The 16,025-nt window shown below is 42.5% G+C and overlaps 1 protein-coding gene across 9 annotated transcripts in view; it reads right to left on the reverse strand.

Annotated features, from left to right (window-relative positions):
* The window catches only part of CUX1 (cut like homeobox 1), a 195,015-nt gene that overhangs the window by 64,413 nt on the left and 114,577 nt on the right, over nt 1-16,025 (reverse strand). For all 9 annotated transcript variants that reach the window (XM_085522357.1, XM_085522354.1, XM_085522353.1 and 6 more), the window contains exons 9-11: nt 12,221-12,269; nt 3,493-3,597; nt 1,097-1,285 (exon numbers count right to left, since the gene is read on the reverse strand). In XM_085522357.1, the coding sequence (XP_085378483.1) occupies nt 1,097-1,285; nt 3,493-3,597; nt 12,221-12,269 (343 nt within the window). The remainder of the gene's footprint in view (nt 1-1,096; nt 1,286-3,492; nt 3,598-12,220; nt 12,270-16,025) is intronic.

Below are 16,025 nucleotides of genomic sequence, written 5' to 3' on the forward strand. Positions count from 1 at the left end.
CTGATACCGACCTGAACGGGAGCTTGCTTTATTCCAAACAAATCTGCCAAGTGCAAGGATTCAAGACACTTTCTATCGTGTTTTATGATAAAATTAACAAGCCTCAGAGCATGGGTGAGCCAGCAATATCTGCTCCTCAGTTCCAGGTCAACTCTTTGCTCCTGCACTGAGCAGCACCCACATTTACAACAGATGGGCAGAGACCGACACCAGCAATGCAGGAACCCAGCAAGGTTCCTTGGCTCTACTGATTTTCCCAACGATTCTCCAAAGCTGTCTTAAAACAGGCAGAATGTAGAGATTATACTGACTGCATTACTCTAACTTTCATCCGCAGCAGATATTTCACCCCACATAAATTACACTGCACCAGAGCAAAACGAATAACCTCTCTGAAATGTCAGAATTAGGACAATTTGTAAGAGTTTCAATTGAGCATTAAATCATTCTGATAGAGGAAAGCTACCCACGCCACAGTTAGAGCTAAGTGGGTACCATCAGCCTCCTGCTTTCAAAAAACTCTCTGACTATAAAACCTGCAAAACTACACAGTATTTATCGGAATAGATAAATTTATCTTGTTTACAATGTGAAGCTTCAAGATGGTAGAACAATGAAGGTGACAGGAGTTAAAAGGAAACTGATTCATAACGGGTGTCAGGAAACACTCCTGATGCTTATTGATAAATCAACACTGCGTGGAACAGTGCAACAAAGAAAGTAAAGCTGCTCGAATAAAAGGTAAAGGGGTCACTCACAAAACTGGTGCATGTTTCTGCCCTTCTAGTTTTAGTGCAGTGCTACTGGTACCAAATGAGTACAGGACTGCACTGCTCGCTGTCAATGGGAATTGCTGTGCAGCAAACAACAGCTGAAATAAATTTCAGGTGTTTACTAAAAAGCCTTTTCTTTGTGTCTTCATTTCATTGGTTTTCAGGCTTAAAATGGTAACCTGCCTTTTTCAGTGGGTGGAAGAATGGAGGGAATAGCAGGGAAATTCAAAGATAAACCAGAGCACAACGAACAGCCATGGCAGATCTACAGCACCAGCCACTGGAATGGGAGCTAAGTTTTAAAACACCAAATGGAGCCTTACTTTAAGCGTGCTGTTCTTGGCGGTCAGCTGCTGCTCCAGCTGGGAGATCTGGCTGCTGGAGTTCTCCCGCAGCTTGGTGAGGCTGCCCTGTAGTCTCTGGACATCTTCTACGAGCTGGGCAATCTCTCTCTCCTTCGCAGCCAGTTCTACTTCCAGGCTGGACCGTGTCAGCACCTCGATGGCCTGCTCCTGATGTGAAAAAAACATGAGACCACATAAATAAAGGCAGGCAATGAGCGTGAATTCAGGGCAGTTAGGTAAGGCCTCAGCATGGCATGGGAGACAGAAACAACTCCTAAACCTGTACTCCTGTGGCTGCTTGAATATGGAGGATGGACCTTTTAGCCCAGGACATCTCCTTGGTAAAACAGGGATAATGGGCCAAATAAATCCTCCTGTTTCCTAAATGTACTGGAAAACTGCAGTAGTGAAAGTCAAAGGACGCTATTCAGATTTATTATTAATAGTCCAAGTGCTTTGACAACGATGAAAATCTGTGCTAGCAAAATACTAATCAGATAAAATATTCCGAAGTAATGGAGCAGAATTTCTTAATCAAGAATAGCAGAGACGTGCCTTTGGCTCTTCATATGTATGCCACACATTTCAGGCAAAATTGTCAGAAATTGCCCCAAACTGTTATTTCCAATGAACTTGCTCCTTGCATGACAATCATTCAGCATTATGTTATTGCTAGCAAGCGAAGCCTCTTCTCCATAGGGATGCAGATCCACGTGACACCTGTAAGACAAGGCTGTTCTGCCTATGCATTCCACTTGATTCCCTAAATCAGAATCTTTTTTACTCCAGTTTTCCACGGCTGCCAACTCCATCTTCAAGCCTGAAATGTCCTTGCTAGACTAACAAGAAATAAGAAAGAGCAAAGAAGGAAAGAAGGTAGGTCTTTTCAGAAAAGGTAGCGCAGGCTGACTGCAACATCTCTTTTGTCTCCTTTTGTGTTAAGAAATCAATAGCTATAATGCATTGGAGAGCTCTGGACCTCTCTTCCACAAGGAACACAAGGAAACCCCTGGGCAGATCCAGGGAGCACGAGGCAGCCCGGAGGTGAACACACATTCCATTAAAAAGCCTAAAAGGCATCTCAGAAAGGTTAATGGCTGCTCCTCACAAAACACCAGAGAAGAAGGAATGAATCCATTTACCAAGAGAGAAACAATGATCGTGAGCATTATATCGAAGATCCTACGGTGAAAGAGCTGAGAATTCAACCCAGCAATGCTGTCACCCAAGCGCTCTCCTTACAATTTGAGATGCCATTGCAGCAGGCTGAAATTCACTCCATACCCTCTTTTGGAAAATACAGGCACAACAAAATACCTTCTCTGTGTCTCCTAAACACTCAGCTTGATTCTCAGTGACTACGTACCATTGTGTCTCACAGAAAGCTGCATGTACGAACAGCAGTTAACAACGCTCTCCTATTACACTGAATTATACTTTTAACTTGAAAAAACCCTCTAATTTGCTTGCATGAAACATCACAAGTTGTATAATCATCTGCTGCTTGTGCCTATTGAGACTAGAATGTAGAGTCTGAAATAAGATAGATAATGATCATTTTCATCCTGCAGTAGTTGTCATATTAAATATAAATGAAGTGCAGAAGTACTATTAAATACAAGAAAGACCTAATGTTAAAATAATGATAAGACGAGGACACAGGATAGGAAGAGGCAGGTAATTCAGAGTTACAAGAGAGATTCAGGCTTTTTATTTCTTGTTCTGCAGTCTGCTTCTGTGTCTTTTGACTTCTGCAAGAAAATGTTGGGTCATGTTAATAGGCGACCAAAGGGATCTGGAGGACTTGCAATTTGTTACTCATTTGAATGAATTTAAAGACAACCGGGTGTTTTTCTGATATTATGCATGTACATGGTTTCCAAGAAAAGGGCAACATAAGGAGCAAGATCTGTTTGTTAAATTTGCTGCTTAGAAGTAGACCCAATGTCACTTCATCGTGTCTTTGCATTCACCCAACTGGACCCGCTGTTGCCCTTTGGGTGAAATTGGTTACAGCCCCTCAATTAAAGCCCCTTGAGGCATGCAGAGCAATAACAGCACTCTGTTACGTCGTACTGCTGCTTTACTTTCCTATGGTTGATGCTGGTATGAATGTGAAATGATTTCTAGGAGTTGCTGTCAGCACTGGCAGCAGTGGATCACAGACCAGAGCCATTTCTGTCCACCCCGGGGTCTTTTGCAGCTACCAACCCCCCTTAGAAGTCCAACAAAACTGCAATCCCAAAGGAACACGATTCCATTTCAGTTAAAATATTATTCCGAGTAGATATTTTTATAGCTGTGAGCATAAATTGAAAGAGCTGTACGGCAGGAATGTCAGAAACCTGTAAGAGTCAGTAAATATTTTCTCTCACCACATCAGGTGCCTTCTGGATCTGTGTAGCGAGTTGGAGAGATTTGTTAGCTGACGAGAGCTGCTCCCTTAAGGTCTCTGCCTCTCTCTGAGCCACCTCTGCCCTCTGAAGGAAATGAAAAGGGGTGAAAAGAGAAAGTACATTCAGTTTAACAACTGACAATTATTACAAGAACATTCATCAATTCATGCCTGACTGAATATAATTGATTTTCCTAAACACTCAACCTAATAAATGTTAGAAAAAAACATTGAATGTGATGGATTTTTATTTTAAACAGTACAAGGAAGAAATAATTGAGCGATTATGACAGTAATTTAACGCTAGGAGCAAGGAATCCCCTGCTGATACTAATGCTGCGGCCCACTGAATTTCCCAGACTGAATAAATACAAGTGGAAATGGAGTCTTTTTATTCAATTTCTTTCTATTCTCATAGACCAAGCAGATTTTATTGCAAGGTTCCTCATGGGAACAATTCTCACGGGTAAATGCTGAATTAAAAGATATTCTGACCATTCTCTCTAACACACATACAATGTTGTGGGCTGTCTTTCCTCAGTAATTATTTCCCCAAACATGAATAGTTGGATTCTGTTCTTTCAGCAGGTCGATTTATTCAACAACATTTAACCCTGCACTGACAGTTTTGCACAGATCGGTTACAACTGCTGAGGATTTACACAGTATCTGATAAGCCTGGGACTTGGCTACCCGACCAAGTTGCCATATAAATACTGAATAGACCAACACTTGGTTGTTTTTACACTGTACGCTCCCTCTGCTTAGTTTCTTCTTCCTCTCTTTTCCAAACACAGAGCTTTCCTCCTTGAGTAATCACTGCTTGTTTTTCACCTGGGCTGCTCCATGCACATCACACTGCACTCGGCTGTCTCCATTTCCAAGATATAACCAACACTTCCAAACCCAAAAACTGCCTCCAGTCAAAGCCAGAACTTTCCTTGACCAGCTTTTGTTCTTTATGCTGATGGGTCCCTTCTTTTATGCAGCAACAAACCCACATCTCCACCTTTTAGCCACCAAAACAGCCATATATCTGTGTGCCAGACTCCTCCCTTTTCCAGCTCCTCCTGTTGAAAACCTAAATCTCAGGATCACAGAATTGATAGGGATGGAAAAGACCTCTAAGATCATCAAGTACAACTATCAGCCCATCACCACGGTGCCACTCAGCCACGTCCTTCATTTAAAATACATCATTTAAACATCATGAGTATAAATCCTGTATACCCATGTGCGTGTGCATGGTCTTGGAGTCACTAGTCAAAGCAGACTCTGCTGTGCGTTTAATCAATCAGTAAACTAACTGCAATCAAACACTAACTACATCGTCTGCGCTATTTGCTCACAACATTATATTAAATGATTTTGCATAGGTTCTACAACTGTAATTAAAATGCAATTGTAAAGAAGTACAGTAACAGGGCTCTAATTATCAGAGCACGGTATGCAACCTATTGTGTGCATGAATAAAATGGTAGCAGCATTAACAAGATCCAAAAAGAGAAAGTTTCTGTTGTTTGTGCAGCTGGGTGGTATTAGGATGGAAAACTGAGCTACCGATATGGATTGAGATTAATTATTTTCTTGAACTTCATTAGATGTGGAGGTGAATATATTGACAGAATAACTGCTAAGCAGCTACAGCAAAAGGAAGACAAGGTACCACACCATGGATCTTGCATCTACTGCTGTATAAGTAATGGGTTTTGCAGCCTTAAGCAATTCTGCTGATGGCTTCCATTCACGTAACATCATTGTTTTGAGAATCTATTCAGCTTGCAAGTGAACCACAGAGGATATTTCTAATAGATGTTACATCTGCATGTGCAGTAAGCTGTCAGCTGCCCTTTCTGCAGAGTCTCCCCAGCCAACTCACAACACCTGTTGACACCCTGCGAATAATATTAGACAACATTTCATACTATGCACTGTTAAAAATACATCAACAGAAACTTTGAGACGTTCTGTTTGGGAAAAACGGGTCCATTTTCCCCTTTTTTCTCCCAGAATCTAAGTTCTTTAGAGGTAGAATTATAGATGCGTTCAGTGCCTCAAAAGCACTTTTGGGTGCTATTGCAATATGAATTATAAATCACACACAAAAACCTGTTAAAAGAACATTATGGTTTCAAAATGGAGCACTTAGAAGTTCTGAAAGCCCAGCTCAGCACTGCTGTGCTCAGCCTCCCCCGAGCTTGGGGCTGTGTACACAGTAACTCCCCACTAACGTGCTACCCCTGTGCTCCAACGAGCCCTCCTACTTGATGCAACCTTCAGCAGGAACACTGCTCAGCAAATGAGTGTTTTGTTTTGTTCTCGTTCACTGAGTGACCTCTGTGGCTTATTTACTGCTAACTAATCCTACTCCATTCCGAAGATGGAATTAATCGCTTCCTCCCTCCTGCTCTTCCCTGCTACAGGACTGAAGGGCTTCAGAAACGTTCATGAACACACATGCAAAGCCCTGTGCTGAGCCACCCACACTGCCTGGACCCCAACGTGCCTCCCAGCAGTGCTTGGCACGGCCATGCCAACGCTGGCTCCTCCATTCTCACCCCTTCTCTCCCACTGCTGTCTGCCAGGCACAACAGGGCTCTGCAGTCCTCACCCTGCCCCTTGGATTCCCAGTCCTTCTGCTTGTTGTTCTGTCCTCTTTTGAAGTCACCGTAGCATTTCCATCTTGTGCGAGCCTAATGGTGCCATGAGCTCCAAGCTGGCAAAAGCAAGCTCTTGCCTCAAACACCCAACAAACAGATACAGACTTGTCTTACCCTGACGACCTCCTGCTTTCCCTCCTTGGTTCTTCTCCAGTCTTCCTCAAAGCAGCGCCGTTCTGCTCCTTCCCTCCTCCCCACCGCCTCTTCTCCACCTCCCAACTCCCACCCCAGCATCTCCAGTTTCCCCCTCCCCTCCCAGTGCCCTGCGTCAAAGTGGCACCGCTCCCCATACCCAGCAGTACAGCCTGCCTGGTTCGTGTTCACCCGGCCGCGCAGTCAGACAGCAGCATGATTGGGACAGACACGGACATCAAAGCCCGCAAATTCAAACCAGATCCCGTTGGGTTTGTGTGAACTCAGCTCTTCTCAGACACTTACAGGCTGGCCAAAATTGGGGTTGGCAGTTGTTGGGTTTTTTTTCCTTCCCTACTTTGCTACTTGAAGCAATAAGAAGATACAACCCTGAGAAAAAAGGCAAAGCCTCCCTTCACTGAGCGCCAAGCCCCTTCCCTTCAATCTGGGCACAGCAGGCTCCTCACCAGAAGAGCAAGAGCAGCTCCTAACATGTGGGAAAAGCAGGACTTTTTTTTTCCCCTAATCTTGTTCTTAGAAATAGTTGGACAATTTTTCCTGAATTCAACAATATGCAGCCAGAGACAGACGCCCAGTATGGAAAATGGATAAAACAGCAATCTTGCACAACTTGGAAAGTTCACAGAACCTTCTCTGTGTGTGAAAATACCCTGAGAAATAGGTGCTCCATTGCAAAGTGCTAAAACTCTTGGGCTGTCGCTTCCAAATCGATGACACAGAAGAGCCTCGGTGCCCACAACAGTCACACGCCTTGGCGAAGACCATTCACATTCAGCACCTCCTAAAAAAAGCCATTTTTGTTCTAGATACAGCAGCCAAACAATTCCACCTAACTTCAACACCACTCGTTCTCAAGCACAGAGTTCCCTCCTTGGTGCCACAACAGATCCAAATGTGTTCAATCTTTCTAGTACTCTTCACGGCGAAGCCAGCAGGTCACAATCAGAATGTTGCTTTCCACTCGCAAAGACCTAAAAGCCTAACGCGATACATCCAGTTCAAATTATTCTCCTTGTTTCTCAACAATTTAACAAATAACAAGAACTGAGTGCTCTTCTACTCACAGTAAAACATGAATTCGAGCAGTGGTGTGAATGGGGAAATGAGATACAAGCAAGAAGTATCATTTTTTCCTTAAAATTCCATGAGCCAAACCGTTCTTTCTTTTTACATGTTAAATCCAGGGCTATACGTGGAAAAATCCTCCTATGGGCCAGGAGCGTACATCAGCACAAGTAAATCTGCTGAAGTTAACGAGCCTGGTTATGGCAGTAATCATCACACATGGTCTAAGTGCTTCCAGTCCATGCTGTCTTATCCTCCAGCTGCTCCAAAAGCCGTGTTTCTGGCGGGGCAGGATCACATAAAGCACTGCTCCAAGGTGACTGACATTCTGCCTAACTCTGGTGATAAACAAATTCATGTCAAGACCTTTAAGCCACCCCGCCAGCTCTCACAAAACAACAGTCAGGTTATCAGAGAATCAGAGACATGAAAGACTCTCCAGGACTCTGGCACCTACTTTTTTTTTTCTTCCAGCAAAGGAGAATTACATTAAAAAAACCCAGAATAAAAAAATACCCAACAAACAGAAGATGTTGGGTTGTCTTCGTTCTTGTCTCCAGGCTATTGTGCTTTTCTTTCCACCTTGAAAGGCTGCCAGATAAATGTATTCCCAACTGAAAGCCAAGCATTTACAGGAAACTCCTGTGTTTGTATGAAAATAATATTAACCGTATTTTGCCTTTATACAGCCCTTTTCCATGCAAGGATCTCCGTGCGCTTTATAAAGTAAATGTTATTGTTCCCATTTTACAGACAGTGAAATTAAATCACAGTGTTGAGTGCATGACCTCATCGGCTATAAAATGGCATCGCTTCCCAAGGCCAGGGGAGCCGCGGCACAGCACGGCAGCATGGGCTCCAGCTCATGGCAAAGGCACTCAGAAACAAAAGGCTCCGCTACCCGGTACTGCATGTGCAAGCACTGGTGCAGATGAAGGAAGCCAAGACGAATGCCCATCTGCATGGAAACCCAACAAGGAGGACTGGATTGTCACTGGGTTTGAGACCACTGGTGGTTCAGAGCAGCCCTCCCCTGCACAGCACTTACACCTATATTCTATTGCATTTGTGTTGCTAAGTGAAAGAGGAGAAATTATTCCATCTGCTGCTTGGAAACATACATATTTGATAGCAATCTCACTTAGTGGGAATATCTTTTCAAACCATTTTCCAAGATGACGTACTCAAGATAGGAAGGTACCGTAACCAATGACATAGAAAGAAAAGTACCTGAGAAGAGCTTTCCTGCTATGATGACCAAGTGAGGCTTTGTTTGTACTTCTACAGCACACACTGCTTTATTTATTTCAGTGGTAGTTTGATACAAAAATATTAACACTTATTAGCCCTTGCTTTATAGATCTGAAAGTCTAATGCTGCATTTCTTGGGGATACACGGCACTGATCTAGTCCAGATCCTTTCCTAAATGGCCACGTACCAGATCCTCTCCTATGTATCTGAGAGGAGCTGTTGTTTTATTGATAACAGAAGTTTCTATATTTTATTTTCTTTCCCTCGGAAAAATAAGCTGAAGAAATCTGGGAATACATTCAGCACTGCAAAGATGGGAAGAAAACCAATGGAAACGCGTTGCTTTTTCCAAAGGGATAACGTGGCACAGACACAGAAGAAAAAGACAAATTTAATTATTCTTCTATAACTTTTGCAATACAGTCTGCAGGAAAAAATAAATTCCTATGTACTCTTTCTCTTATTACTCTCAAAGTCTACGGACACCTTTAGCTGAGACCTTTCAAGTCTATTTCCTCCTAAAGATTAAAACATAATCATCTCGTGTCGACCCCAGCTGAAGTCCTTCTCTTTATCTTCCATAAGTGGAAAAACACTTCCTTTCTTTTCTTAACAATGAGAAGGGACTGTACAGAGTCAGCAGACATGGACACATCGATGCCATGAAACAACAAACCTCGACTCCATCATTAAAGCTCACATCGAGCCGCCTTCTCCCTCTTCTTCTTAAATGAAACACTCCAACGTGTTTCTGGTTTTGCAACACACAAGGGGCAGTTTTGAACAGAAGCCTCAGTGCTCCCTGTGCACAACTGGATTCTGGGTTGCCAGATAAAACACAGAAACAGAAGGATAACTCATCTGAATCAATTCCTCATCCCAAATATTTGCGGCTTACTGCCATAAACGCTTATGAGAAAGGTGTAAACTTGAAAAGGTACAGAAAAGGACTGATCATAAATATTTATATAAAATACACATTCACGTAACCGTAACTGTTGTACATGCAGGAAAATACACTGGTGCTTCATTAACTTCACTGATTGGAAACAGTAATATTCTGGGAATCAAACAATAAAAAATTCAGAGATGCTATATCCCAAACTATGATAAATCATTTATTTTGACAAGTAAGGGTAGTTTTGCTTTAATTATTTATTATTATACTTCGTAGCGTATCAGAAAATATGCAGTGATTTATTGTGCAAAATGAAATCTTAATAAAACGGGTCCCTTCCTCAAACTGCGGGATTATTAAATCTTCATGGAAATGTGCGGGTGAACTCTCAGGTTATTTTCACTATTGAGCTGGCTGGTTTGTAACGTGGAAATAAGCAAAGCCTATTGCATTTTGTTATAGTCTGACTTCCATCTCCTATGGGCCCATGTCGTACAACCTCAGGAGCTGTGAGAGAAGGAGAGCTCACGCACACCCAGCTGCTGCTGCCCACAGCTCTCCTGCTGCTGTGCAGATGGTGCAGCAGCATCCTACTGCTCAACAGGAGGGAGCTGCTGGATGCAAACCTTCAGCCCCTACACCCCTAGTACATCTCCCTGTTGCAGAGCTACGTCATCACTGCTCTTAAGGGAGAATCATCCATTTTTATGCACTAGTCTCATCCTTTTTGTATTGATTTACATCTCTCAAGAGGTTAAAGCAAACCATCACTGACACCCACACTTCTGCCAGGACCTGTCTGTCCGTAACAGGGCAAGTTGCAACACTTCAGTTACCCTCTCTGAGCTTTGCCAGCCTGAGCGAGACCATTTCAACAGCAAAACATCACTCAAGATCTTGGATTACCCACAGTGAGTGCCTGGATTATCAACTGATGCAGGGCTGTTATCTGAGCAGCTGTGCTGCCACCACATCGCTACCTCCAGCACCAGGGCAGCCACCCCGTGCTCCTCAGCCCCAGCAGGCAGCTCGTTCCTTCAGGCCAGGGATTTAGAGCTGTTTCTCTTTATTAGAGGTACAGCTGGAGACAAAGCTCCATTTATACTTTGAGTTAATGAAGAGAAACTGAATTCTGTGGTCACTCGGTCACTGCCTCTTTTTCTTTCTGAGCAGAAAATTGTGAAGTATTTAAAGGTAATTATGTCTATGATCTAGTAATTTCTTCTGGGGATGAGAGTGCTGTGATAACACACAAACAAGCCAATAAAACTCCTGCATGAAACGATTTAAGGATCCAAATGAAGAAAAAACAGTGGGAGAAGAGAGGTGATGGAGTCTAAAGATGGAGGAGTGATTCATGCAGCAGCCATGCTCGATCCAATGGAACAAGAGGGTGGGAATTACATCCACCCTGATCCCTTGGCTTCCAATCACAAACAACATGGAAACCTGCAGAAGTGCCTGACATTTAAAAATTTACAGCAAAAATATTTCTCTTTTTTTGGCAAAAACATTTTGCAGTTCTGTAAATTTCTCCTTTGAATCCCAGTTCAGTTTGGGTCAGCGTTAATTCCAGAACAGCAAAACACTGCATCAAGATCATCAAGGAGATCTATTGAGCCTCAAAGCAGGAGTCATGCTGAGCACTACTCTTTAAAGGTAGCCATAATAATGGGGAATAAGTACTTACTGAAACACTAAAAGGAAATGTTAATTTAACTATTAAATACATAATTATGTTAAGTACTTGTTTCTGCAATTGTAACACTCCAGCCTGATGCAAACTCACTTTTTTGGCCCCTGCACTTGATTTAATTTCTTCCAGCTTTTTTCCAACTGTAAAGTGAGGCTGCTATGAAGATTACTCAGTTATCGTTTGTAGAAGTGTTTCACAAACATAATTTCTAGAAAGTCTATGGATTTTCAAATTATTGCTAGCACTGTCATAAATATTTAATGCTGTCTTCAAAAATTCTCTGGCAGAACTAAAAACCCACTGTGCAAAACCCAATTTTCCTTCGCTGACTATATCATCAAACCAACAACTTACAAATCTGCCTTCTACTTTATTAACATCTCTCCAACATATATAGAACTAATAGAAAGAACAATGTGCTTGCTGTGATTATCCAGTCCCATATAACAAGACATCATGCAGGCTGTGGCTTGGAATGAAAGGACTGAGGGTGAGATTCACGACTGGTTTACTTATCTGAAAGGGGACAATCCTCCTCCTAACCCACAACTGTGCATCCCCCCTTCTGTGTAACTGAAAGCAAGCTGCTCTTGCGTACGCTTAAATTGGATTATAAAACCATGAACCGAGCAACTTATGATCTGAAATCTCTGATCTTACATGACAGATGGATTAATGAAGCTCACTGACAAAGAAATGCCTGGTTGATGTTTCTCTCTATGAAACCATTACCTGTTTCATATACCACCTGGGAATCTGCATGTCCATACACATCTTCCTCATCACCTCATACATTCACTCTGTGTAGAGAATTGAGAGTATTCCCAAAGATCTACATTCTTCTCTAAATTTAAGTACTTTCTTACTGTGCAGTTATGACTGTTAATTGCATACAAAAGAACTGTCAAGAAATTCTAAAAAGGAAGGAAAAAAAATTAAAAAAAAGTCATACTTAGAATGTGAGAAACTAATTTTAAATCCTACCTGATTTGCTCTTTCAAGGTCTGTCATGATCATCTCGATTTCATCAGCCCTGGGAGAACAAGAGAGCAGAGGTTACGTTATATGAGTTCATGCACTGTACAACTGTGACATTCATACAAACAATACCAACTTGAATTTTTTTAAGGGCATAGTAAAGACTGAGCAGTTCAGCTGTTGGCTGGTGAAACCCTGTTGGATTTTAGCTCTGTGGATTGATTTGTAAATCTCTGAATCTTTTTTCTGTTTCCCATTTTCCAACGAAGCGCCATCCCGATATCTGAGCACATTTATTAGATCTGATTCCTAAACCTTGTGCAGAACAGCTGTGTCAGCTCTCTTGGATGTAAGGGTGCTTCAAAAAGGATTATTATGAAGAAGCCATAGGCTCCTTAGTCAACTACCTGTGTATGCGGAGGCTCTATTATGTGTGCAGTTTGTTACTCCACTGTTTGGCTCCACTGCCAGAAAAAGTCAAATAGAGTCAGAAATTTCAAGTATGGAAAAGTGTTTTTTGGCAGAAATCTAAGAAACTAAATTCAGACTCGGGCTCTTAACGCACTTTACAAATTTGGATGGGAAACTCAAAGGGTTGAAAGCTATACAGGTAAGGAAAAATGGATCAATCAGGTACATGTGCGTTAGGTGCCAGCTATCAGTCCTGACCCTTCAAAATCTCCAGCATTTCTAAGATTGGCTCACACAAATGGATATAATAATTAGGCAATAAATTCTATCACCACGCCAAATCGTGGGCCAATACTTCTATTCATACACTACAATCTTTGAAAGGTACCAGCAAAATGGCCTGCAGTGCTAAAAGAATGCTCTGCATCAACATATGAAGACACCGTACTTCTACTAGACACTCTGCCTGTCTTATCTCTGGGCCATATGGATGCAATAAACACTACCCTCTTCTCCTATGAGCAGTAGCTTTATCCAGCAAGTCCTTTTGCAATCTGCCAACACCACGATGTCTGTTTTTTGTTTTTAATCTGTAGCAGATCATTATCAGTAAAAGCTGTGAAATACTGGAATTCCCTTCTGCTGCTGATGAGAAGAATGTTGGGATTTGGTGGGGTGATTTTTTCTGATTATCTGAACGAAAATCCATTTTTCTATGTAGGTATTTTCTGGGTAAGACAGTTACTGAAGTACACAGGAGTACTAACACACCTGACACTGAATGCTGGCTTACTCTTCAACAGCATTTGGGAAATGCAGTAGAAGATCACAATAGGTAAATGTGTATTCATATAAACAAATCAAGGATGGGGCGACATGAAAAAGCTTTTGGACCACAATGGAAAACAGATTAATGTGTATTTTCTCATGCAGAAGAAGCTAATGTGTCATTACATTGGAAAGAAACCACACACAAGATGTTGTGAATTAATGATAACATATTATTTAATCAATCAAACAACTGCTCTCTGGGCAAACAAAGACTCAGAGTACACAGGGCCTAACCAGGAGACCAACACAGACAGGTTCACATAAGTCTACAATAATATCTTTCATCTCTTTAGCCTAGTTGTGAAACAGCACCTTCTGTTTAGGCTCCAGGCCTGAAGAACTCCTCCATCCTGTTAACCCACATATGGAAATCACATCTCAGATGTTTGCACGGACACGCAAGTGACCCCAGCACACATTCGTAACAGGGAAGAGAGTATCCAAATGTATTGCAAAAAGTTTCCCAGCATGTTACAAATATTTTTAGCTGGGATACTTTAAGGATCCTCTCTATATAAGCTTATGTATTCAGGTTGAATTTATGTGTGAATGCCTCAGGTTATATGGAGCCAGTAAATGATGTCTGGATTGTGTCACACGCCTCCCGGAGCAGCGCCGGAGCATCCCACTGCAACACAGGGCTGCAGCTCCAGAGGATGCAGTTTCTGCTCATTTCTTACCAGGCCCAAAGAGCCATAAAATCCCTCCTTTCGCCCCCAAACAAGGGAACACAGGTATCAAGTATCAGCCAAAGTATTGAGCCTAAGAGCAGAGCACAAAGAGCCCTGGCCAGGAGGAGAAAAGCACCCTGCTTTTGCAGCAGAAGGGTCATTCTTGAGTCCAGCCGAGGGAGAGGGCTGGCTGTATAGAAAAGAAAAAGGCTCTGACGCAGAAAAGATGTATGAGGGCATCTGGGCCCACCACAGGACCCTCAGCCACCTGTAGAGGTCACAGCAGTGAATGTAGGAAGCCAAGGGCTGTGAAAGCCAAGAACATTCTATATTGATCCACATTCTAGCAACACGAAGGAATTCCACTGCACACAGCTGCAAATGGGAACGGGGAGCCCTCAGAATGAGGAACACTGAGCCCCAGATCCTGGAGAAGCAGAGGCACAGCAGCACCTTAAGGTGAGCCTCTAAAGTGGGGTCTTTAAGGCAGACGCAAGCAGCAGTGCCCTTCAGTATGGATGGGTAATTCTGACCAAATCTGGTGGTGTGTCAAACTGTAGCCAAGGGCAAAATGTCCCTTTTTTCCCTGGTCCCAAAGCCCTTTTACCCCCAAACCCCTCTACAAGGATGCAGCATCCCAGCAGAGAATCTCCAGCAGCCTGCACACCTACCAAGGTTGATGCTGCAACCGTAAATGTTATCTTCAAGCGAAGTAATGAATTAAATTACTCTGTATTCTTTACAAGCACAAGTGTCAACAGCGTTCAGAAGAGCCTTCAAAAGGAATGCAGCCTTTTCATTTTAAAAGCTCAACTCCCACATTGGTAGCTGGCGCTCAGCAGTCTAAAATCACTTATTTGAGCAAAGTCTCTAATAGCTACGTTCGCTGTTTGCTCAGCAATAGTATTTATTATAAAATAAATTACAGTTCTCACCCCTTTTATGCAGTCACAGAAACAACTGTCATTGATTTATTGTTTACCGAGCACCGTGTTGAACTCAAACCTGTGAGGCATGAGGAAACCCCACTCTGGCTGCTGAAGTGGGTCCACACAGGTCAGTTTTGATGTATTCAGCATCCACTGGATTTGCTCACTTTCAGACCTTCCCATTTTGGTGGAATTTTTTGACAGCAAAAACACCATGAATCAGCGCTGATGGCACCCTGTCCTGCAAGTTGTCACTGCAGACCTGATGGGAAACTTGCAGACAACGACGACCAGGTTTAACAAACCTGATCCTGTATTTCTGACCAAAGCCGTTCCAAGAGAACTAAACTCACTTGGAAGAGTCACAATCAGATGGTTTTACTTTTAACCTTCTTAACTCCTGAAGGAAAGGTTGAGTTGGCCCTTGTAAGGGCCTACACTCTCCCCATGACCCCAAGAGCTGTAGGCAGGAACAACAGAAAGCAAAGTTCCTTTTTTGTGTGAATACAGAGAGCGAGGGTCATTAGTAGCAAGAGAACCTATTAGTGGAATAAACCACTATTTATGGTCTTTTAGAGCAGATTCCCACATTACAACAGTCAGGGTTAATGCCAGCTTTATCCAGGGTTTGTCAGGGTTGATACTTAATATTGAAACAGATAATGAAAAAGAGAGTGGGCAAAAACCCTAAAAACCCAGCCCCCCCCCCCCAAGAAAAAACACAAGGAGTTCAAAAAACAAGAGCACTCAATTCTTATGAGAAGTGAAAAACGCAGTAAGGTTCAATTTTCTTTCTAAGCTCAACCGATTAGGTTTGAACAGCATAACAAGCAAACAAATTGTGCAAAAAGTGCTGGTAAAATGGATGCAACTCAGTTTCTTCCTCTAAATAGATCAGATGAACACCCTGAACACCATGAAGCTGTTCACTCGCAAGCAAGAAGAATGCAGACTTGATGATTAAAATCC

The sequence above is a fragment of the Coturnix japonica genome, chromosome 22 (genome assembly GCF_054131305.1).
Source record: "Coturnix japonica strain WE chromosome 22, WE-NBRP24, whole genome shotgun sequence".
In the NCBI taxonomy this organism is placed as follows: Eukaryota; Metazoa; Chordata; class Aves; order Galliformes; family Phasianidae; genus Coturnix; species Coturnix japonica.